The sequence below is a fragment of the Xenopus tropicalis genome, chromosome 3 (assembly GCF_000004195.4).
Source record: "Xenopus tropicalis strain Nigerian chromosome 3, UCB_Xtro_10.0, whole genome shotgun sequence".
Lineage (NCBI taxonomy): Eukaryota > Metazoa > Chordata > Amphibia > Anura > Pipidae > Xenopus > Xenopus tropicalis.
The window spans coordinates 56,039,283-56,064,175 of record NC_030679.2 but is presented as its reverse complement, the minus strand read 5'-3'; the positions used below and the strand labels follow the sequence as shown (position 1 = coordinate 56,064,175).

General features: G+C 38.7%; 1 protein-coding gene across 2 annotated transcripts in view; it reads right to left on the bottom strand.

Moving 5' to 3' along the window:
- nudt4 (nudix hydrolase 4) overlaps positions 1 to 17,622 on the bottom strand; it is a 29,881-nt gene extending 12,259 nt beyond the window's left edge. Inside the window, 2 exon segments of one of the 2 annotated variants that reach the window (NM_001005679.1) lie at positions 1,531 to 1,641; positions 17,285 to 17,622. In NM_001005679.1, the coding sequence (NP_001005679.1) occupies positions 1,531 to 1,641; positions 17,285 to 17,383 (210 nt within the window). In that variant the 5' untranslated portion in view covers positions 17,384 to 17,622. 2 annotated transcript variants of the gene reach the window in all.
- Between the last annotated feature and the right edge of the window lie 7,271 nt (positions 17,623 to 24,893).

The window sequence follows — 24,893 nt, the reverse complement described above, 5'->3', positions numbered from 1 at the left end:
ATCTAATTGTTTGCTTTGCAAGGACAACACAATGTAGCTACAATTTTACTATAACCTTGTTTATCTCAAGAAATAATAAACAATATATTTTTCCTTATTAAAACAACAGCCAAAAAGTATGTTTAGCAGAAGCACTATCCAATGAACTTATCTTAGGCTGGCCAAACATTATAAGATCTGCTCATTTGGTGAGGTCACAATGATGGGGATACAAGCTGTTGGGCTGAGACCACATCAATAAGCCCATGTGGTATTTGATCCAACTTGAAAATCAAACTTGCCCGATTTTCAGCCAGATATTCGTCGGGTAGGCCGTCAGAGGGCCCCCATACACAGGCAGATAAGCAGCTGGATCAGTCTAAAGGGCCAGAATTGTCATTTTAAATCTGCCTGTGTATAGCCTTTAAACAATGCTGGGTCATATTGTTAACATGGTAATTATTTAAACATGCAGTTTGCAAAGAAACAAATTCCTTCTATAAAGCTGCCCACATATATTATATATATCTAAAACACTCAACAGATGGTTGGCTTATAATATATAGTACACTCTAGTTCCCATTTGAAAGAGCAGTTTTTTAGTAAAGAAATCAATAACAAGTCTTTTTTTTTTTTTTTTTATAGCAGTCACTCTCAAAAAACCATGTAAGCAGACTTCGGAAAAGCCAAGAAATTCCATTCACATTTTAGGCAAGGTACAGACTTACACATTTTGTGCTTTATGCATCGCCAAAAAAAAACCCAAAGAAAAAACAAAAAACTTATACTGTTATGACTTCCACCACTAAAATAATATCACAGCACTTAATGCTGAAACTAGTTGAGATATATAACCCTGGTGCTTCATTTAAGTACAACCATAAAGTAAAGTACTTTGGACACCCATGGTAATTCTACATGTACTGATCACAGCGTTGCATGGCAGCCAAAGCAGAAGGAACTACATTCTATAGACTTGACACATATATATCACACACATATACATACAAGACAAACCTAAGATATGTACTTATTGTTTTTTCTTAAATTAAAATTATTCAGATCATATTTTAATTAAGTGTTGTTCCTTTAGTTATTAGTATATATTTCCTGGTGTTTATTTGTGCCAGGAAAGCGGCAATGCACTGACACAGAAAAACAAAACAGCCAACTCCAGTTCTAGGTTAATGAATAACTGCTTCATATGCTATAAAAGAAATGCTCAGCAATGACTTGACTGTATCTATTGCTAGATGCAGCATGGGTGACACCGTGAAGGTCATGAAGGCAAAGCATATGCCACACAGGGGAGGACGAACAGGATGTTCTCGTTTAACTACAATGCAAATAACTGAACGTATGCATAAGGTCTTTCCTTCTGCATTGCATTTGCTCATTAATAGCATCTGGGTCAATAGATGTTTACTATCTTTAGTACACTGACTCATTTTAGCCTCTTGCTCATGCTTTTTTATTGCCAGCTGTAAAAATAAAATGCAGGGTCAAATCAAGTCAAATTTATAACGGGTTATATAGTTTTCTATCTGGTACCTCTTCATAGACTTCTCTCACAGCAGCACCACCTGGTTCCTCTTCTGGCTCCATCCCTCCTCCAGGAACAATCCACTGATCTGGATACCGACTACTGCTCACCAATAGCACCTGCAAAGTAGGGTGTACTGTTAAAGGAACTGCAGACACTGAAACACGGTGATTATAAACCAAAGAGACAAACATAAAATGGCTACCATGTTAAAATGTGGGAAGCAAAAGTGACACTGTTGCAGGTACAGCACACTAAAGAGTACTGTACCTGTACCAATAGCACTCCAGTGCAAACAGGAGGCCAAACATCTAGAATCGCTTGCTATTGATCTGAACTGCTTGAACTTATAGACAAACTGGGCAGGAGAATATGGTGTGTAATGGTATGCTGAAATAAATCACTGACTTGATTGATGCTATAGCTGTGAGTGCTTTCTACTGTTGAGTTTGATGTATTATTTTTGTCAGCACAACGGCTGGGTGCTGACAAAAATAATGCATCAAACTCAAGTATATAATATATATATAATTTTTTTTTTTATGAATTTTTTTCAGATAGAGTATACAAAACTTCTGTTACATAAGCTCAACTGAATGATCTTATGTCAAAATGAGGATTATCTTTACCCATTAATAGTACTGACAAACATAGGCTGCTTCAAGGCTGGCATCCCACATGGGCTTTACAATGAGTACCCATGTACTAAATGCAAAGAACAATGTTAACATTACACCATGTACTGCCTTCCATTTGTCCAAAATGTTAAACTATACTTTAAAGTGGACCTGTCACCCACATTAAAAAGCTGTATAATAAAAGCCCTTTTCAAATTAAACATGTAACCCAAAGTCATTTTTTTTATTAACACATCTATAACCATTATATAAGCATTTAAAAGTCCCAGCTGTCAATCATATATTGCCTGACCCGCCTCAATGCCTTAGGCATAGGGGTGGGGCAGACAGTTACTTTCACTTTCAATTCAGAACTTCTTAGATGTCACTGCACTCCTCACATTCCCCCTCCCTCCTCACCATCTCATTTTGTAACCAGTGGATGGACATGGGTATCAGGTCCCCCCCCCCATACTGGCACAGAAACAAGATTTTGTGTCCACAAAATTGAGCCTGTCTGTTTTCTGCAATGGTGAATTCCAGTGCTGAAGAAATAAGTTTCAAAAACTTTATATAGTGTAACTGAAGATTATTTTGCTTGACAAACACAATAGAAAACAATTTGTAATTATTTCTAAGGGTGACAGGTCCCCTTTAACCATATTTAATATACACCTTATAATTACATCATGTGATATAAATGGCATAATTACACATTAACAATAACCACATTATTAACCAAAAAACCTACACTGGCATAGGGTATTCTGTTTTACATCTTCACCATTTTGTTTGGGTTCTTTCATATTCTCCTCGTTCCAGGGACGTGCATGCTAGAGTGAAAGCCCGACTTAAATGCAAAAAGCCAGCTCTCCACTCTACTATGCATGCCTCTGTCCGAGACGGATAAACATCTACAGAAAAACCCCAGGCCAGTTCAGATTTCTGCTGACAGGAGCAAAGAGACATTGTATCAGGTAAGCAATTATAATAACTTCTCCTTTAATGTCCATTTAATTCCGCGGTTACAGGTTATATTTATAAGAATTCTATGGCACTGTATATAATCACACTTGCATATTAACTTAGATTTATTTCTTTTACAAAAAACTTGAGTATGATGCTACAAATGCTGTATGGCTCATTACAATTTTTTTTGTAATTCAAGTTAAAGGTAAAAGGGTGTAAATTATTGTGGTCCGATTCCCAGAATTCTGCTTAGCAGACAAGAATGCCTTTCAGTCATGCCACATTTCCCATAAACAATAACGAAGCGCGGAAGGAAAGCATTACGCCAAATTAGCCATGGCATTGTAGAATATTTCTGATCAGCATTTGCTATGGTATACAAATCCAAGGCGAATAAAAAAAACATGGTGTGAGATGCTTTTTCTGTAAAGCTTACTGTGAAATTATAAAATATTCAAAGCAAGTTACACTGCTTGCAACAGTTATAATTAATTAAAAGGAGATTGGTATGAAACCATACCTTCTACTAAGACGTGCTATCTGGTACATTATAAATACCATACCAAATGTGTTCAATACCTATACTTTAATGTATATATTTAAAATGCTGATATGCAATTGCATTATGCAAGCATTCTAATGACATGATATTAAAAGCATGAATGTTTTGATTTTTATGGTATACTTTTACTATTTCTAAAGTACACCGTTTACATTGCAAACAATTCACTCTACCATTTAAAATTTTATTCTTGAACAAACAAATGTATTTTTTTTTTAGTTGCAATATTGGTGTGTAGGCAGCCATCTCAGTGCATTGTGCCAGATTCTGAGCTTTCAGAAGGAGCCAGCACTGCACAATAGAACTGCTTTCAGATAAGCTGTTGTTTCTCCTACTTTATGTACTATCAAGAAGACACCAGTCCCATAATACAGAGTTTCTCTTGTCTGGATGCTATTCTCATGTCTACCACCAGAAACAATTTCTGATTTCTGTTTTGACATCTAAAATGCTGAAATCTTCTCCTGACTGCTTTGTGGAAGGATAAGGATCTGGGGTTTCAGAAATCATTGCAATCATTGTATTTAATGTATTTGGGTGCTTCTCACTGTGGTGCCACTACCCAATGTCTCTCACTTTATTTAATGTTTTTTGGGTGTCACTATGAAATGTACTTAGGATCTGGAGTTACTGTCCATACAAGTCAATGTACCATTATTTAAAGGAGAAAGAAAGGTAAAAACTAAGTGAGCTTTATCAGATATGTCTATGCTAATACAGCCATAAGCACTCACAGAAACGCTGCACTGAGTTCCCTTTCAAAAGATTAGTTGTGTCTGTTTTCCACTGCCAGAGACACGCAGCTCTCTGCTTTCTACTCTCTCCTGTTCCACCCTCGCTCAAGAATGCTAAGAACTCACTCCACCCCCATAGTAATAACTTACTAACTGAGCATGTACACTGGTCTTGCTTTAGGTGCAGGAGTGAGGCATTATGGGAACTTTCTTTACAAAGCTCAGAGTTTTTTTCTTCCTGTTTGGCTTCTGATCATCTGAACGGGAGAAATATGGGGAGACTTAATGGCACTATTGAGACAACTGAAGGTATGCCTGCAGCTTCAGATTAACTCTTTATTAGTCTTTCCTTCTCCTTTAAAAGTGCATACCGTATGTATATGCCTATATTTTCTTTATTATACAAGCTAATTGAGTCTAATGGCACATAGGGCAGTTTTCCTACAGTGTAATTTAGCTAACACCTGAAGCCACCCTAAATTATTGGGAGGCAGTATTGTCGGATTTTCAGATAAGATAATTATTAATTACAAGAATATTCTGATTTGTTAATGATAACGTGATGATGTTACTTAATAGAATATATATTCATGAATGATATTATGCTTTTTGATGAATCATATAGGAATAAATAATGAATGTTATTTTGTTTAGTTGATCAGAAACGTATGTGTTGAAAAAGGAGGTTTGTATCGGATTACTAGCCCAGATGTATAACCTTTGTGTTAAAGCAAATATCAAAGGTTATATAATCCTTGGTGTCTAGGTGAATAAGATGAGAACACCTTGAAGGATCTTACAAACTCTCCACAATATAGAGCACACCTGTTGAGAGGGTAATAATTAATCAAGGACAGACCAATGACATATATTGTATGTGTACTAAGGTATTAAAGTAGTTACACAGCATTGTTCTAGTGTGGAACAATGTCAACAATAGTGTGTAACATCGAATTAAGGAAGGTCAAAAGTTATTTTATATTTTCTGAATATTTTCAGACCACAATATTGAGGAAACAGTGACATCCACAGATGGTGGAGGACATTACGGGTCCAAAGGTCACTGTAATAAATATTTAAATCAACTGGTGATAGTTTAACTTAAAGACTACCCTTTGATGCCAGTTGGCTAGTTGATAAATCCCAGAGGTGGAGTTTTAGATAGAGATGAGGGATAAGTTAGGAGACAAGAGGACTGGAAGGGACTAATAAGAAGAATAAGAAAGAAAAAAAGAGGGATCTAAAAGAAAGAGGGATCTAAAAACTGGAAGAGGAAGGAGAAACTACTCTCAACTATAAGAAAACTCTACTCTGGTAAATATAAATTTTGTTATACTTTTTCTCGATTAAGTTGTATGCTTGGATATTTATTATTCCTATGTATATTATAGTCTTACCCTAAACATTGACTTTCCCAGAGTTGCAAACTGGGAATAATCTGTTTAATTTGGGTCCATTTTATTTTTCATTAGTATAGATATATGATATCCAAGTTAACAATCTAATGGGGAAATAAGAACATTTAAAGATAGAATTCCTTAAGACTTCAAAATCAATCATTTACCCTTCCTTTGATTCAACATATTTAATTACCTTGTTATTAAGTATTGAAAGTGAACGTACATATATTATCTTGTGGATGCTTGCCATTTATTGAATAATGTCTATTGGTCAATGTTCATTTTGATTAATTATTATTAGATAGATATCAGGGAGTGTTAAGTAATAATTTCAATTTTTGTAATATTCATATTTAAATAAATTATTTTATTAAATAATTGTCATGATTTTTCACCTTTATACCAATTGATTGGGAACGCTCGATATCGAATTCAGAGTTGGGCATATATTATTTAAGACTCCTCCTGTTTTACTAATAAGGAGCCTTAAATTTTTTATCTCATATTAAAATTGGAAATTTATCTAATTTTATTAAATATACGCAGAATTAGCCCGACAGTATATGCAGTTTTGCCTGTTTACCCACTTGCTAACATTTAGGACAGTACCAGCAGTGCTACTAGCCCACGGAGGCACTATCAGTTCAGGCAGCTGAATCCTTCAACAGAGGTGTTAGGGAGCTACTATTGTGTTACCTGCCCATTGATCTCCTAAAGCTACTGGGGGGCGGGGGGATGTCGGGTGGTATCACTCCGACTTACAGTGAAGCAGTAGGGCCGTGACACGCGGTGCCGCGATTTGCTGAAGTCACCAAAGTTTCCTCTCACGGCAACTTCAGTAAATCGCAGCCCTGCGTATGCCATCCCGCCGGCGTTTACATTCTAGTCAGTGGGATGGCATTACGGGGAGATTAGTTGCCCACGACCATGTAGATTTGTTGCGGCCCGACTACTCATTGATGTGGTCCCCAAACCTTCCTGAAGAAGTGTTTCTAGTCAAGGTTCTCTGAGCAGAAACAAAATGTTGATTTGCAATAGATTTAAATTGATTTTTCATAAAGTCCCTATACCTGTAAATAGATTGGCTGGGCACCTTTGGTTTGTTTGCACATCTTGAGGAAGGTTCTCTGAAACATCAACCTAATAAATAGTTCAAAGACTTGTGGTACAATCATAGATGATTATATGATATGATGTCATTTGGCTCCAATTTTACATCTGGAAGACAGTGTTTAAACTTTCATGTCACCATTGTATCATCCTTGAAAAATTAGAAATCATAAAATAAAGATACTTATTAAATCACAAATGGGAAAAAAAATATATATAATTAAACAGATTCCAAAACAGACCACAATGGCTGTTATATTCAAATGTTAAAGAATTTGAGAAATTTTAACAAATTATTAATTTATGAATAGTTAATAATATCGTATCTTTTGTCTTGTTGGTTGCAAGATCATTTAGATTAATTGATGACTATCTGTGCCTTTGTTTACTTTTGCATATAACTCAACCCTTCAAAATAATCATCATTAAAGGAACAGTAACATAAAAATATTTAAATACCTTATAAGTCACAAAACATCTCTAACATTAGGTCTAGCCTTTCCCCCCCTTGCCTTTTTTTAAATGCTTCATGTAGAATTTTAGTGACAAACTGCTCCATAGCATCACAGCGAAAAGGCGACGGGTGCTTGAATTCCTGTGTGCAATGACCCGGAAGTGTAGGAGGACCTTCAGCACTTTTATCAGTGTATGCAGTTTAAATTTATGTTTCTATTTCTTCAGACACTTTTCGGGGGTAATGTTGCAATCATAAATTTAAACTACATAAGCTGATAAAAAGCTTAAGTGCCGAAGGTCCTACGACACAAAGACAACTTCGGGGTCAGTGCACAGAGGAATTCAAGCACCCATCGCCTTTTCGCCGTGCTGCTATGGAGCATGGGTTGATATTGATCACCTCGTCTTCCACCATACATGCACCCAATATTACACATGCTATAATATTGGGGCATGTATGGCCACCTTAAGTCTATAAAAGGGATGCCAGAGAAAGCCAGGCATCTTGTAAATCATCTTCACTGTGGACTAGTAACAATCCAATGTTAGCACAAGGGTTTCCAGGTTTTTATTGACTAGAACTACCAGCATGCTCAATAACACAGACCAGCGCTGTCCAACTGGTGTCAGGCCCCTTGTCTGGCTGCTTTGACGGCTTACCTTTATGTAAGCTATAAAGATGAAAACACACAAAGTTACACACTAAGCTGCTACTTAGTAGCAGCTACTTAATGCCAGAAAATACCCTGCCACAGACAATACTGAGAATTTCCTCTGCTAAAACACATGTAGAGACAATTATTAGTAAATTATCAGCATTGCCTATTTCACAGCCATGACAAGTAGCTGCTACTAGTAGCTCCGTGTGTCTTCCCCCTAAATGGTATCAGTTTTGAGATTAACTGCCACCCCCCCTTGCATTATTCAAATCCCACATTCAGGCTGTAAGCCCCTGCATTGGTCACATCTGTGAGGCCCTGCATTGGTCACACCTGTATAACCTTAGACCCACACTGTTTGCCTGTTCATACCTCAGACTGTTTGCAGCACCGGCATTGTGTCACTGTACAAAGTGCAGTACAGACTATGTGTGCCATACTCTGCCTGCGAGAGGTGAACCTGCCAGAGGTTTGTTCTGGGAGTATCTTAGCAGTTCGAATTAGTAGCTGTTAGGGGTTCCTGTGGTGTTTTAATTATGTGCTGGGGGTTGCTGTACTATCAACAGAGTATGTCTGAATAGGACATTAAAACTTCTTTCACATGAGTGATGGGTGTGCTACCGGTACCACCATTATGAAGGTATTGTCTTAAAAGCACATGGGTGTGGTTTTAAAAGGGGAGTGGTCAAAACTGGCTTCCATTATCTGCCCTCCACTGCGAAGTCCAGAGAAAATCTGGCCCTCAGTACTATAGAAGTTGGACAGCTTTCCTCAGCCTGCAAAGACAAACAAACAAACCAAAAAACAAGCTAAGAGCAGCATAGCCTTAGAAAATCTATTTGTTTTAAGATAATTACATTGCAAAAGTGCTTAGGAGAGAACTATATATTGAATTCTGTTTAGTGTATTAGAACCCTTTAAGATTGTTTTTATGCCTTAAACATAAGCGAATTCCATTCGATTTCGATAATTGTGAATAAAGCAGGCTAAATATAAAGCAAATTTTACCAGTTCTTTTGATGCCGAGCAGTGCAAACACATAAGGGAAAATTCACAATGCCCAACGAAGTGTGAGAAATGCAAAAAAAAAAAAAAAAAAAAGGAAGGGTGCAATTTCAATTTGCATTTTTTCACTCCTTGCCTATTTGGCTTTAGAAGAGTAAACCAGAGGGGAAAAACGGTTTTGTTGGTCAAACTGAAATACCATGCACAGGCTGCCACCACAACTAGCACTCACCTATATTTAATAAAGTACTTTGCAAAACCCTTGGTGAGTATGCCACCTAACCAACTGCTATCATGTAACTTGGCAGTGTCCCCCTGTTAGCGTTCAAGGCTGCCCAAACCTCAAATATATCAGTCTATAATCACCTGCCAGTGATTACAGGATTAAACTGAATCCACAGATAGGGTCAAAGCTGACCCTTTCTGTATCCCTCAGCACTGGCAAACACAATAATATGCCTGCCATGTCAACCTCATGGCCTGGATGCATTTAGGCATTACACACTTTCATGGACTTGAGGAAGTTTACGGACATTAAAGAGCAGTCAATGTTTTATAAACCTACAAGTCGCTAATTGCCTCCTACACGGGTGAGAGCTATACTCCGGGGCACAAAAAGCCCCCTTAACTAACAATGCCTAGACTCCCCTCACCTCTCCCTTATCGCATACTTTTTACGTTTACACTCTGTCCCTATCGCTAACCCCTAGCTAAAAATGCAGAGAAGTGCAGCACTTCTGGTCTCACCGCTGACACCTAACCGGCTTGCGCATGCGCAGTTGAAGCGGATTTCCTGCTACCTCCAACTACGCATGCGCCAGCAGGTTCGTATCGGCGGAGAGACCCGAAGTGTCTTCAGTGGGTAAGATGTCGGCAAGGTACACGACTGCGCTCCTCTGCATTTTTAGATAGCAGTTAGCGATAGTCTTTAAGTTTATACTCTGTCCATATGTGATAAGGGAGAGGTGAGCAGGGTCTAGGCAATGATAGTTAAAGGGGCTTTTTGCGCCCAGGGGTATAGTCCTCTAATGTTGAAGAATGTGGATTGCAGAATAATAAACTTGCCTGCAGGAGAGGTGATCTTGCACAAACAGCAAAGCAATATGAGATCATGTACACACAAAAAAACACTCGAAGCAAGAATCTTGGTATTTAATTGCAGCACGTTAAGTCATATTTTATCATTTGTCATATCTGCTACTGTTAATGCTAGTAAAAAATGTTTAAAGTGGACCTGTCACCCAGACATGAAAAGCTGTATAATAAAAGTCCTTTTCAAATTAAACATGTAACCCAAAGTCATTTTTATATTAACACATTTAAACCCATTATAAATGCATTTAAAAATCCCAGCTGTCAATTATATACTGCCTGCCCCGCCTCTATTCCTTAGGCATAGAGGCGGGGCAGACAATTACTTAAACTTTCCATTCAGTACTCACATTTTCCCTACCTTCTCACCATCTAATTGAGTAGCCAGTGCATGGGCCTGGGCATCAGGTCCCCCATTCTGGCACATACACAAGATTTTGGGGTGATACAAAGCTTGCCTTACTAACAGTGCCCACAAAATGGCAGCTGCCTGCTTGCTGTGATTGTATATTCCCAAGACTGAAGGAAACAAGATTTATAGATTATGTGAAGTCAATTTTGCTTAACAAACACAATAGAAAAGAAATTGGAATTATTTCTTAGAGTGACAGGTCCCCTTTAAAGACTACATTCCAACAACCCACAGTCTAAACGAAGTAAAACCTCATCTATTTAATTAAAGGAGAAAGAAAGGTAAAAACTAAGTAAACTTTATCAGATCTATGCAAATACAGCCATAAGCACTCACAGAAATGCTGCACTGACTTCTCTGAAAAAAGATTTCTTGTGTCTGTAATTCCTGTGTCAGAGACACGCAGCTTTCTGCTCTCTCCTGCTCCCCCCTCCCTCAAGAATGCCAAGAACTCACTCCCCCCCCCCCTTAGGAATGTGGATCTGAGCCAATCAGCAGGAAGCTTTAAGTGGAATCATAGATTATAAATTTTACTTAACTGCCCTCTAAATCCCTGCAAAACAAGATAGAAGTTACAATCATATGTGAATTGGGTGGTGCTTTGGGGAGGTAAAGGAATATTCACTCTGATCATATCAAACAGTCATTCATGGGCACAATCATATTTTCACTCAAGGATTAATTATTTTTGATAATGGGTTTGTGCTGGATAACCGCTGGAAGGATGTGCAAGAAAATTTAAGAGAAAATTATACATGCAAATAACATCAATTTTCCATTCCCTATGTATTCCTAAATAATTGTTTGCATTAACATGTTTACATAACATGAATTTATAACCAACCCCCTTGAACAGGAAAAAAAAAATGTAAACTTCCTGTGAACTGAAAACAATGGCTGCCAACTCAAGACTTTGAATCCACATTCAATATTGGTCAGCAAATGTCGCACACTACCCGTTCGCCATTTCTAACAGCTGCTACACATGGGTTGATCTGGTATGCTCTCTGACCCATCTGACCCCTTTGAGAACCATGTAAAATAGTTTGTGCATTAATTCTTATAGGGATCAACTAAGTGCAATCTGGTGCATTCATATTTGCTTGAACAAAAATGTAACATGGTCAAATTGCAAGAATTCTATCTCTGCCCAGGAATCTAAAGGGGTATTTTCACAACTATGAGACATAACAGTGAAACTCCAACATAAATAAATGAGTTTTTTGTCACATATAGCGAAAACAGAGTTTGGATACAAATGTTTTGTGACCTTCAGCAGGGTTATCATGAAATGTTACCCTTTGTAAAACTATGCCCCAAAGTGATAGTCTATTAGTTGCTAGGTCATACCTAACATAGACTTTACTTCTTAGAAGTTTTTAAATAGCTGGATACAGATCACTGATGACAAGAGTTTTCAACTTGAAAATTATTGAATGGAAAAACAATGGTAACAGTTAATTGTCTTGAGAGTTTACAGTCTGAAAGCATACTCGAGAACCCTCTGATCAAAATCCTATTAAACATGCATAGCTAATTATCCTTTATATTAAGTGCCCAACTTAGCAAATTGGAGAAAGCACACAATGAAAAGGCATGCAGCACTAAATTTCAGCACTGAAATTTTTACACAAAATGTGTGTTTGTGTGTGCATGAGAAAAGGAAATTGAAAAAACACAAAAGAATTTCTAACAGTATTTAAAGAGTAATCTGTGGCACCATTGAAGGCTGAACCAAGGCCAGAACACTGTGTCCATTGAGACAATTGCTTAGGCTAGATTCACATTCATGTGTGCACACATGTGGAGCCAAGTTTCTAATCTACATTGTTCCCAATAGCCTAGCAATGGAAACTTGCAAAACAGAGCAGGCTGACAGCAAGATAGTTGGGTGAAGTCTGTCACAATGATTCTAGCAATAATTTCAGCTGTGATGTCTCAGGATGTCTCCTGTCAACATACTGTAGCCAAACTACTAACGTTTAAACAATGTAACTGTAATCTAAAGTCTAACCTTCACTTTGACAATGTGAAAAGCAACCAATTATGTTTAAATAAGGCTACTAAATACAGATAGAAAAAGTATTTTGTATCATCAATACACTACCCTGAAACACAGGCAAAACCTCTCACTATAAATAGGATAACATTAAATAGTTTTATTTCATGCACATTTGTCAAAAATATGTACCTGGTAATAAGCAAGAGTTGTGAAAAGTGCAAGTGAGCACTCTAATTACACAGCAATTATGTCCTATGGGACTTAAAGCACTTTACACGATTTTCAGCAATTAAGGCAGGCATCAGTGTGTTTGGGGGCTCTAAGAGATTAAATCACCAGTCCAATCACAAGGAGCTCCCAATGCAATTTAAGCTTAAAGGAACGGTAACACCAACAAATGAAAGTGTACCAAAGTAACTATATATTATGTACTATTGCATGATTCCTTCAAAAACACCACAATAGGTTATATAAACAAAGCTCCTGTGTAGCCATTCAATTTGAAAAAAGGAGAAAGGGCACAGGTTACAATGCAGATAACAGATAAGTTGCATAAATTCCCATTGTATCTACACAGCTTACCTGTTATGTAACAGCAGCTTATTTATATAAACAATAGTAGTCTTTCTGATGCAAACAACCTTTACCAGTGCAGGGTACATTATTTGTTAATTACTTTAAAACATTTTTATTTTTTGGTGTTACTATTCCCTTAAGATCCAGTTTCAGAAACACTTATTTCTTAACATTTACTGTACACTAGACAAAGACAGTGGTTCATTAAAGTTACCACATGCTGAAAATGTGTGCCTTATTTGAATAATAAAATATCTATGACTTATAAATTCTTGCACTAAGCACTTCAAACAGTGAACACTGAACTACTGTAAATGTTGGACCTTTAGTTCATTAGAGCAATATAAGTGGGAGGAAATTACCTGTACTTAAGGTGGCCATACACTCTACAATAAATATCTTTACCATGACCATTGGTTGTGTGCTCATCCACTCTACTAATGTTAAGAGCTGAACTGACAGATATGCAGGTAAAAACAAAAGAATTCTGTACCCCTTCTGAGGATTCAGCTTTAATGTTAGAATGTTCAGGCACCTTCAAAAGGCGCCCAAGCAAAATTTATTAGTACTGTGTGATCGATGAGATGACCAATATCCACATAGAGACTGCAGTTGCTAACCATGTCTTGACCCAGGGGCCAAAATATTGGAAAGACCTGATTTAGCCCAAAACAGGAAAAGATCTGCTTGTTTAGCAATATCATAAAGCAAGCAGATATCCAGCAATGGAAATAGGTGGCTCACAGACAAATACTCTATATCAAGTGCATGATTGTGGCAACAGGATCCCATGCATCAATTCAGCTGCTTCCTTGCAGAATTCAGAGTGTAGGAAATAGTCCTTTTACCTAGCAGTACAAAGGGCCCTAATAATATTGCTATGAAATAAATTTAGATACGAGCATACAGCCAGTTCACAGCCTTTGGGAAAAAAAAAATCACTTTCTACATTTTAGATGTTTCCAAAATTAGTTGAGAAGCATTCAGCTTACTTTGCTTAGAATCAGACAATTCCACCCGATGCTGCATGGTGTGTGCGGTTACATGGCTTATAAGGGTAAAGGTGGGAGAACTCTGACAGAAAAATATAGACATCTACCCCCTGTGTTTACAGTGACAGGTGGATGTCATTTTTTTTTTCAGTGACAAATGGCTAGTGGGTAGTGATAAGTGAAATTTTTTGCCAAGTTACTCTGTGAAAAAATGCCCATAGGCTCCAATGGGTGAAAAAAAAGTTGCGGATAAGAAAATAAATTGCTCGAAAAAAAACATTGACATATATGTATTTGGCAAAAAATTTTGGTGAAGTGCTCATCACTACTAGGACATTAGCCTTAAAGTAATAAGTCAGAGGGCCCTACTAAAAGAAACCTTACAATCTAAAAAAATATGGAAACAAAGAAACCAAAAAATACAGTTTGGTTGTGGGTGCTAAGAAACATTGCTATTGGGGTTACAAATGAGGTGCAAACCCATGAAACATACATGGAAATTAATGTTCTGTGTAAGTCTGCTTTGAAAATATCATGTACAGTCCAAATTAAAAAGTGTTGTGGGAGCTTCAGAAACGGCTAAAAATGATCTTCAAAGTAATTGTTTATATTGGGCCAAAACTGAACACAAATACTGAAAGAGAAATGGAAACAGTAAAAATAGTGGGGGGAAAATCCAAAACAAACAGAGCATCATTGTATTTTGTGATGTCATAACTGCAGTAAACCTGAACATCTTAACATGCATCAAATGCAGTGTCAACATTGTGCTCATGGGTAATAGCATAAACAGTGTTAATAACTTCAGTCAGTCATACTTCTGCGTGTGTATTATGTAAGTACAATCATTTATAATAATATACAGGCCATAAGTCTTCTGCATGAAATGTGTGTCTGAAAGTGCACCTTTTCAGTTGGAAGGTAAAAAGTTTTATTTTACCCTATAAAATAAACATAATAAAGCAGTCCACTTTAGAAACGTTTAAATCACCTTATATGCAATTCTATAAGAAGCGACCAGAAAAGAAAACTAACTTGAATTCTTTGTATTCCACTACATCAGTTGCCTTTTATCAATGATTAGTGAAGTCCAGTTATTATTGCCATCAATATAAAGCAAGTTTTGACAGGACTTGGACACAAGCTCTAATGATGTTGAAAATCAAGGGTAGGTATGAGAGAGAGAACACCAGAACACCAGACTGAAGCCCAAAATTGGTTAAAATTAAGAAAAATTAACACAGATAGTGAGAGAAGTAGAGGGATTATTGAGCAAAGCTGAAACTGTAAAATATGGCAGTAATACCGTATAGCATTCTATTTAAGCTAAAGTGATAGCAACATTTTAAGAAAATTGATAAGAATGTGCCAGCACAAAGACATCATTTTTTTATGTCAAAAAAAAAAAAAAAAAAGTGCCCCAAAACCACCACAAGCCCAGCACTATCTGTAGTCCTCTTGACCAGTAGAGTGAGCTGCAGGAGCACTGCTACTTCCTCTGTTCCTCTGGGCTGGGGGTACCAAAATCCTTCTAATCCTTAGGCTATAGTAAAAATGAAAACAGTATTCCAACTTATTAAACTAATGATGCCAGCTTCCACCCTTGATAACTGGCAGTCAGTTCTTGACTCCCAGGCCCCTAAAGCCATATCAGTGTCTGCTGCTGGGGGCACAGTTCTAAAAAACCTATTAAGACTTTTTCCTTCAATATAGTAACATTCTAATGGATTTACATAGGAATCTGTCACTACTATTACATAAGTGGAGCTTACAGTCTAAAGTACCAATCGCATTCATGCAGACTATAGTTAACTTTATCAGGAACCAACTAACATGTCTGTATATTTATGGAATGTGGGATGAACCCACTCAGACAGGTGAACATACAACAACTTCTTACAGATAGTGCCCACCACACATTCAGCTTTGTCTCTAATCTTCTGGCTTTTCATAATAATAATAAAAAAAAATGTAACTTTAAGCTTCCTTCCAATGTACATTCATTCAGCAATTCAACAATTGTTTTAAAATTGTTTGTAAATGTAATTGCTAAGGAAAGCAGTGTCTAGCTGTTTATATTTTCTTCACTACTGGTCTCACACCTGAAACAATGGAACCAAAGCCAGCCGATTAATAGACCTGGAAGAGAACTCACTTCTGCTACACTGTTTCATGAATCAGAGCCAGAGAGTAGAAATAAAGTGGTTTTAATAGCAATTACACTTACACATAACTTTAACACCACTAATGGTTTTTAACGGATATATAATGGAAAGTTGCTTAGAATTACATTTTCTTTAATTATGCAAAGAATTGTTTTGGGTGGAGATAACCTTTAAAAACATCTCCAAGCCTGGTAAAGGTGGCAAAAACACAAGTGCCAATGTACCTATTGTTACTTTGTCACAGTTTAGGTGTTGCTTTAATGGATGGGGCTCTAACACCAAAAAGCAAACCTAAGAAAACAAAAATGTGACATTTAACTTTGCCAATAATGTCCTCAGAAGGCACCCTCTCAAGCCTTCCAAACTGTCAGGGAAGAGCCCCATATAGGGAACATGGGAACTTGTTAGCAAAAAATGACCACATGGAAGGGTCCAAAAGAATGGTTTCTGTAGGCACTGAACTATACAGCTTATAGGGGAAAAAGAGAAGATTTTACCTGCAATTTACAATAGGCAGTTTCCTTCCTATACCGGACACACAAAGAAGATCCCATTATCACCCCCCAAACACCAGACAAAAATGGTAGGAGATCAGAGGCAACTACAACTACTATAAAGCAACTAGGACCAGCCGAAGTCATCTGGTAAATGCCATTCAATTTGCTTCGATCCGACGAATCCATTAAATAATACTGTTAAATGAGACGTGAGGCGCAACACGCTAAATATAGGAAATGTCACCCAATCCCAGCCTGTCAAATAGGCAATACTCGGCTGACAGCAATGGGTTGCTTATCAGCCCAGAAACACATGTAGAGCGTTAATGTTCAACCAGCCCTCCAGAAGCAGTGGGTGAACTACAACTCACAACGGACCACGCCAGCCCAGGGATGGTGTACAGTCTGCGGAAAGCAGCATGCAGGGCATCCCCCTGCTTTATACAGATAGGCCCAGATAAACAACCCAGCCGCTTGGGGGAGCCAACAGGTACAAGAAGGCCGGGTGCCTCACCTCATCCTCCCGCTCGTTCCTAAAGCAAAGGCAGGCCGCCCGTTTCTTAAAGCCCTCCCGGTCATACGTCCGAGTCTGGTTCGGCTTGAACTTCATCATAGAGGCGGCGGCGACTCCTCCTCCCTCTCCCGGCTGCTTCTGCTGTCAGTCGCGATCCCCGCAGCACCGCTCCTTCCCCACACACAGGGACACAACGCCCCCTCAGCCGCCCACCGCGCACCGAGCGGAGCAGGAGGAGAGCCGGCCCAAGGTTAGAGAACGATGCTACTGCCGGCGCGGCTAGCGACACGTGACCCGGGAAATACGGTCTTCTCCATGGGTTCGAGTGTATATCCCCGGTGTGACTGGCCGTACTGTTGCTTCGGACCCCGCCACCTATACCCCCTCCCGTGACTTTCCCCGCCCGCCCCTGCGCGCGCACTCCGGCTGCTGCTACTGCACGCCCACCCCCCTCCTCCTCTCCTCATTTATCAAGCTCTCGCATTCCAGCGTGCACACTCGCCTCCTGTTGCGCCCAGCTACACGCGTACGCGCAATGACTGTACTACTGTAATTAGCAGGCTAGACGCCGGGCCACTTCTGGTGCGGAAAATGGTTGCGCGTACTAGAGAGGCAGGGGGCGTGGCGCGCACATTCCTCTAGCCAATAAGGTCCCCGCCCCTCTCAGCGTGCTTACTACGCGCTCGGCCCCGCACAGTGGTTACCCATTGAGTGTGCGCGTCATGGTAACCAGAGACGTCGCCTTCGGGGAAGAAAATATGATCTAGTCATAGTGCAAGTCTTGTAGCTAGCATCCAGTTGTGTTGTAGTTGTTATAGTACGGGGCACGAACCCTGAGTGTTATTCTGCCTGGTTAACAGCTCGTACAGCATCTTTCTTTTGTGTCTAAAAAGCGTCTGGTCTGGGGGCTTGTTGGCGGGCGGGTTAGTGGTGTGTTGGTCTTTGTGTCCCCCCTCCCATGCAGGGTTAACTCTTGGACTTCTATTAAATGGAAAGCTCTTATCGGGCCTAGGTTGCCATGGTTCTGTGTGTAGGAACCACATTTAAGAGTTGTGTCCATGCTTGCGTTGCTGAATTGGGGCCTCTACACTGCCGGAGCCACTGCACGTATATAGGGTTGCCACGTTTTTTGGAACTAAAAGACTGGCTTTTTAATTTTATCTATTCTAACTATTATTAGCATTGGCATGAATCATTTCTGTGGCCAGGCAGCTTGAAATCCCACATCCATCTATTTTTATGTTTCATTTAGAGTCATTTACTTAATTTAGCGCAGTGTGCAGTTTTGGACAACATTTGGCATTTTTTTTATCCCAAAATGCAGCATTTCCCTCCATAAATCCAGCATAATTGCCGCTGCAAGGGGCAGTTGAGTTTTAATGCACTTGCGGGCACTGCCTCAAAGCATTCAGAATTGCGCCAGAAATGTTTTGGTTGGGATCAGTCTTTATCACTTGGTGTCAGAATATCATCTGTATTTTTGAGGTGAGAGTGCTTCATGTATATTGGTGATTTGTACCTTTGCAGTATAGTTAGTCAAAGGGTTCCCCCTGCATGAATAGTTGTGATTACATAAGAAATACTAACCTATACAAGAATTAAAGACCTGTTCATAGAAAAGTTTATGAACTAGAATTTTAAAAGGCTTGCTGTATAGTGTGTAATGTTATAGGTTCAGTTGTTACAATATCTAAGTGGGCATTCAGTTACCTAGACACAGTGTGCAAAGTGCAATTTTGAGCACACTTGTGTCACATACTGGGAGAGAATTCTGTCCCCTAGACATAACAGACCTTTTTTTGTTCAGATTCTGGCAGATTTCCCTATTGCTGCTGCATTTCATCTATAATATGCTATAATTTGTCTTCTAGGACTTTCAGAAGCAGCAGTTGTTATTTATTAGATTATTGTAGGTAATAGATTCCATACCTGTAATTTACAGCCACACTATTTTTTTCCTTTTGTTTTGATTCAGGTGAACCTCAAAATAAGAGTGCCATTTCACATAGTGTCCTTTATAAACCATTCTTCATTTTTGAATCTCTGTACATTTTACTTTATGTTAGCATAAATTCATGCTTATAGTATAGGTATCGGACCCCTTATCCGGAAACCCGTTATCCAGAAAGCTCCGAATTATGGAAAGCCCGTCTCCCATAGACTCCATTTTAATCAAATAATTCAGAATTTTAAAACTGATTTCCTTTTTCTATGTAGAAATAAAACAGAACCTTTTAATTGATCCCAACTAAGATATAATTAATCCTTATTGGATGCAAAACAATCCTATTGGGTTAAATTAATGTTTTATTGATTTTTTAGTAGACTTAAGGTACTGAGATCCAAATTACGGAAAGACCCCTTATCCGGAATACCCTTGGTCCCGAGCATTCTGGATAATGGGTCCCATACCTGTAATACAATCCTATTGGGGTTTGAATGTGTAGATTTTTTTATAGAAGGCAAACCCTGGCTTCCAAGTAATGTAGCTCAACAGATTTTTTGTCAAATATTATTTGTTCCACTCTTCTTTACATTCCAATGTTATACAGATCTCTTGATATTTTTGATCCATATCTAGAGTAAAGTATAGTGCTGATAGCAAACAGGATTCCGTATCTTAGATCTTAGAGTGGGTGTTGTAAAATTCTGGTAAAAATGTTGCCCAAAAACTGACTCTTGAGGGAAAGTTTACCTTTCAGCAGAACAATGAAACCTAGTATGTGTGTATGGCAGATCGCTGAGACGACCGATATTGCAAAGGCTTCAGATATTGGTTGTCTCGTCGATCAGGTGGGTCAAAAGATTTTAATGGGGTGCCATTGAAGGCGCCCAAGCAAAATCTGCATTTAGGGAGGTTTCTACCTCCATATCTGACGATACAGCCCTGAACATAAATGGAGGGAACGAATGATTGGTCGCAGGAAAGATCTTTATTGGTACATATATGGGCCACCTTTAGTGAAACTTCAGTGGCTCAACAACAAAAAGGATAAAATTTGCCAGTAATGTTCCCTGTACACGGGCCAAGCGAGCGGATCTTCTCCCGATATCCCCCACCTACGGGTGGGCGATATCGGGAGAATCCAGGATAATTTGATCGTTTGGTCCTGGGGACAAACGATCAAATTATAACGATGGGCATAGGAAAAGTCGGTCCGGGGACCGCATCAACGAGCCCATGCGGTCCTCGATCTGACTAGATTTTCTAACCTGCCCTATCGAGATCTGCCCAATTTCAGGCCAGATATCGGTCGGGCAGGCCCGTCGGTTGTGCCCATACACGGGCCGATTAGCTGCTGAATCGTGTGTGGGGACCTTTAATATGTAAAGCAGCTATACACTTACCCCAAATGAAATGTTATTTCTGCAAAAGATACTTAAGGCTACAGCAAATATTACTAGTACTGACTTAAGCTAATTCTAATAATTGTGTGTGCAGAGACAGAAACCTTTTTTTGTAAATGTAATTGCTACTGAATGCAATATCTGTGCCTTGCAGTTCTATGCATTTCTGAATATTATTATATATTATAAATTATAGCAGAAGCCAGCTGAAAGTTGCTTTAAATTACATTTTCATTCACTAAATACTGATATGCAGATAAGATGTAGTAAATAATTTTGCAGTAGCATTGAATCTCCTGATTTTTTTTTAAATCCACCCCAAGTAATTCACACATTGTGTTGCACCCCAGAACAGCATTGAGAAAAAGAGACATTACACACTAGGTTGAATAGCAAATGCGCTGCTAACTTTGAAAAGTGTTACATAGTAACAAAACATGATATGATTCAAAATGAATAGTTCTGCTTTGGGGCATGTAACCTGCCAAAACCAGTTACCTGGCACTGAATGTTATTTTTATATAAACATCCAGAGCAGTGCCTTTTGTGTAGTGAGGACACATAGAGTAAAACCTATAGAATAAAATAATATGTGATGTACCACAGGTCTCTGCACTCTGTTTTGGAACATAGAGACATGCAACCGGCCAACAAAGTCAAAATACAGTGCTGTATCAGCCCCATAACGTCCACCTCATGGTGAGCATAGTTGTGAAAAATAAGCTGGTTTGGCAACCTTACTAAACGAGCAAATTCTTGCATTTATGGACAGCTTTAAACAGTCTACTACAAGTTGGAAAATTAAAGCAAAGACCTGATTGCTACTGGTAACTGCACCTGCTCAATTTAGCATCTATGTACATGATCTGTGAAAGAGAAATATAATTCTTTATGAATGTTTAAAACATGGAAAGGAAGGGAGTTACAAAGCTTTTTGCTCACTGTGTGTGAGAGTATATCATGACTAAACAACTATTCAGCTGTGAGGATACAGGGGCATATTAGCCAATGTAAATGGTGCCGCGTATGCCATCTCACCGGTGATTTACATTCTCGCCGGTGGGATGTCATATCGGGGAGATTAGTTGCCCGCGAAAAGGGAGATTTGTCGCAGGCGACTAATCTCCCCATGTGCCACAGCCCTTAGCCATGTCTTCACTTAAATAGCTTGTTTACATTTAATAATTACAGTGTGATATTGCATTGGTTTCTATGGTTTGACACACTGGTATGACACACTTGAAGATAATTAAAATAGGGTTCTAACAACAAACAAGTATGTAATGTAAAATCTATGTGTACCAGATATGAAAGTTAAGAAAACTCATAAGAAAAAGTATTTTAAAAAAAGTGGTTAAATCTGTCCCCAATGTCCCCTAACACTGCAATAGCACATCATTTCAGGAGATCTTTAAAGAACATAACAGATGGATCAATGGATGAGTCACTTGGGCTGTTTTAACCATACAGCCAACCTGCATTCCTGCATGGAAAATATCCTGAATGTGTTCAGTTTTTTCCAACTGGGAAAAAACTGCCTCAGTATAAAATGTTTATAAGTTTATATATATAAAAATGCAAAAAAATAGCTGCACTCACTTATTAGAGAGGGTGCCTGGGTGCACACCGCAAAAGAGTAAATATAGACGTATAAAGCAGGGCACTCACAGGACTTAAAGTATGCGGAAAAAGAAATTAACCTTATTTGTTATTCCAACATTTCGGTCTTCCTTGAGACCTTTGTCTCCAGTAGACTTGGGCACTAGTGATGAGCGAATTTTTTCGCCAGGCATGGATTTGCAGCGAATTTCCGCATTTCGCCATTGGCGAATTGGTTTGCGAAACTTCAGTGAAAATTCGCTGTGCGGAATTTTTTTGTCGCGCGCAAATTGGGCACGGTCTCATCCAAAAAAAAAGGGCGGGGCAACAAAAAATATACGCGGGCGACAAAAAAATCATGCGACCGATGCGTTTCGTGAATTGTGTTGCCGTTTTGCAAATTTTATGGCGAAGCGAAACGGGACAGATTCGCTCATCACTATTGGGTATTCACTCATCACTATAAGTCCTTCACCGGTGTAAGATAGAATGGTCAGTGGAGAGGGGATAGGTGCGCATGGCCAGAAGTAACTTACTGATGAATATGATGTTAAAAGTGGAAATAAAATGGCTCTATATCTGTAAACGCAGACTGAGAATCTGTTCCTACACTATGGGGTATATTTATTATGCTGTGTAAAAAGTGGAGTGAAGCATTACCGGTGATGTTTCCCAACGCAACCAATCAGCCATTATATTTCAACAGTTAGAAAACCAAAGCCAAGCAACTGATTGGCTGCTATGAGTAACATCACCGGTGATGTTTTACTCCACTTCTTATATATAGATTGTAAGCTCTACGGGGCAGGGACCTCCTTCATCTTGTGTTTCTGACTCTTATTGCAACTGCACTTTGTATTTATTGTATTTATTGTTGTACTTTGTATTTATCCATTATCTTTAACCCCCCTGTCTGTATTAATGAATTCTACTGTACAGCGCTGCGTACATAAGTAGCGCTTTATAAATAAAGATATACATACATACATACTTCTTACACAGCATGATAAATATTCTCCTAAATCTTACTGATGTGTCTGCACTCTGAGTCATTGTGTTGTCCCGGGTTCAGGCACAAGTAGCAGAATCCCCCATGTGTGGCTGGAACCTTATGGATAATGTAAGCCAAAACAAACACAATTTGCTGGTAATCAAATGATGTAATTTGCAGTGACCAAACATGGAGTACCTTCAGTCTATCTAGTTTGACCTGTTTAGCTCAAGAAATAAAGAAACTTTTTTTTGTCAAAAGAGAAAACATACAATTAGCACAAGCCATATTTATTTATGTTTAACAAGAGGGGGAATATACTTCTCCTTTATTATATTTCTCGTGTATTATAATTAATCATCATACAAATAAATCTGCTTGTCTTAAAGGGGACATATTGGATAAATGGGGAAAAAAATGGCAATTATCCATAATATATGGTGCTGGTTTCACTTTGTGCTAAAAATGAATCTTATCTGTAAAAATGGCCCTTTTATTGGAGCTCCCTATCCTTCTCTGTCCGAGTTTGAAATGAAGAGTGGGCGTGTCCTAACGGTCCCAGCCAGAAGCCCATTAGGAGGGGGAGAGCCAATCACAGCCCTGCACTCACACAAGCAAAGACAGGCTTCAGTTCCCTATCAGGTCAGCCTAGCTGCTGATTGGTTCCTATCCTACAGTGCAGTGTACCGAGGGCCGCCGGCTCCCCTGCACATTCAGAGATTTCAGCCAGCAGGAAGTGGAACAGATGGGCGGGGCTAGTGGGGTTTTGGTTAAATATTTTTTTAATAAATCAGTCTGAAATACAACTTTTTAAAGCACATTCCTTCTATATCTACAGGAGTATAATTCACTGGTACATTCTTAATTTATATAGGATATGTCTCCTTTAATGCTGCAAACTAGCAGTATAGTAGACGTGTTAATTATGCTGCAACTTAAACAAATAGTAGCAAGTGATAAGGTATCTATCATGAACAAACAAATAACAATAGAAACCCATGCTTCACAGCCATTCACTAAGCCACAAAGTATGATAATGTTTTGTTTTGGGTTTTTTTCAGAATATAAGCTACTTTATGGGTTATATCACACTTTTTTCACATCGTAAGAGCAGATGACACATAGGGCATTTTGATTGCTGCTACTTTAGACCGGAAATTATATAGAGTGACTTGAAATTGCAGGTGATTAGTTGGCTTTTGTGTCAGCATGCACAGATCATGCTGACTTCAGTAAATAAGATTTTATTTTAGCTAGACTAATTAGATCTTAGTAAACACAAACCTCCATATCTCTAGAAGGTCACCAGTGCTATCATTAAGATCTCTGACATGCTGCTTTTAATATGGACTTTGACAGTTCTTATAGGGGGTTGGTTCCCTTGACTTATCTAAAAAAAAAATGTAATGAACAGTCTTCATGCATTATACAGTGCCTATTAACACAAACACAGAAATAAACTAGTATCACATCCATGACTGGTTGTCATGTGAATCTTCAGCAGCAGCTAGTGATACAGGAAGACAAAAGTCTGGGCATGGGCCCTGAAGGCTGTGATGCCATGGAAAGCGATGTGGGCCTCCTGGTATTCTTGCAGGGCTACCTGTGGCTATTCCTGATCAAGCAAACAGGGAGCCTTCTGTGGAGGGTAGTGTAATTTCCGTTGCCACT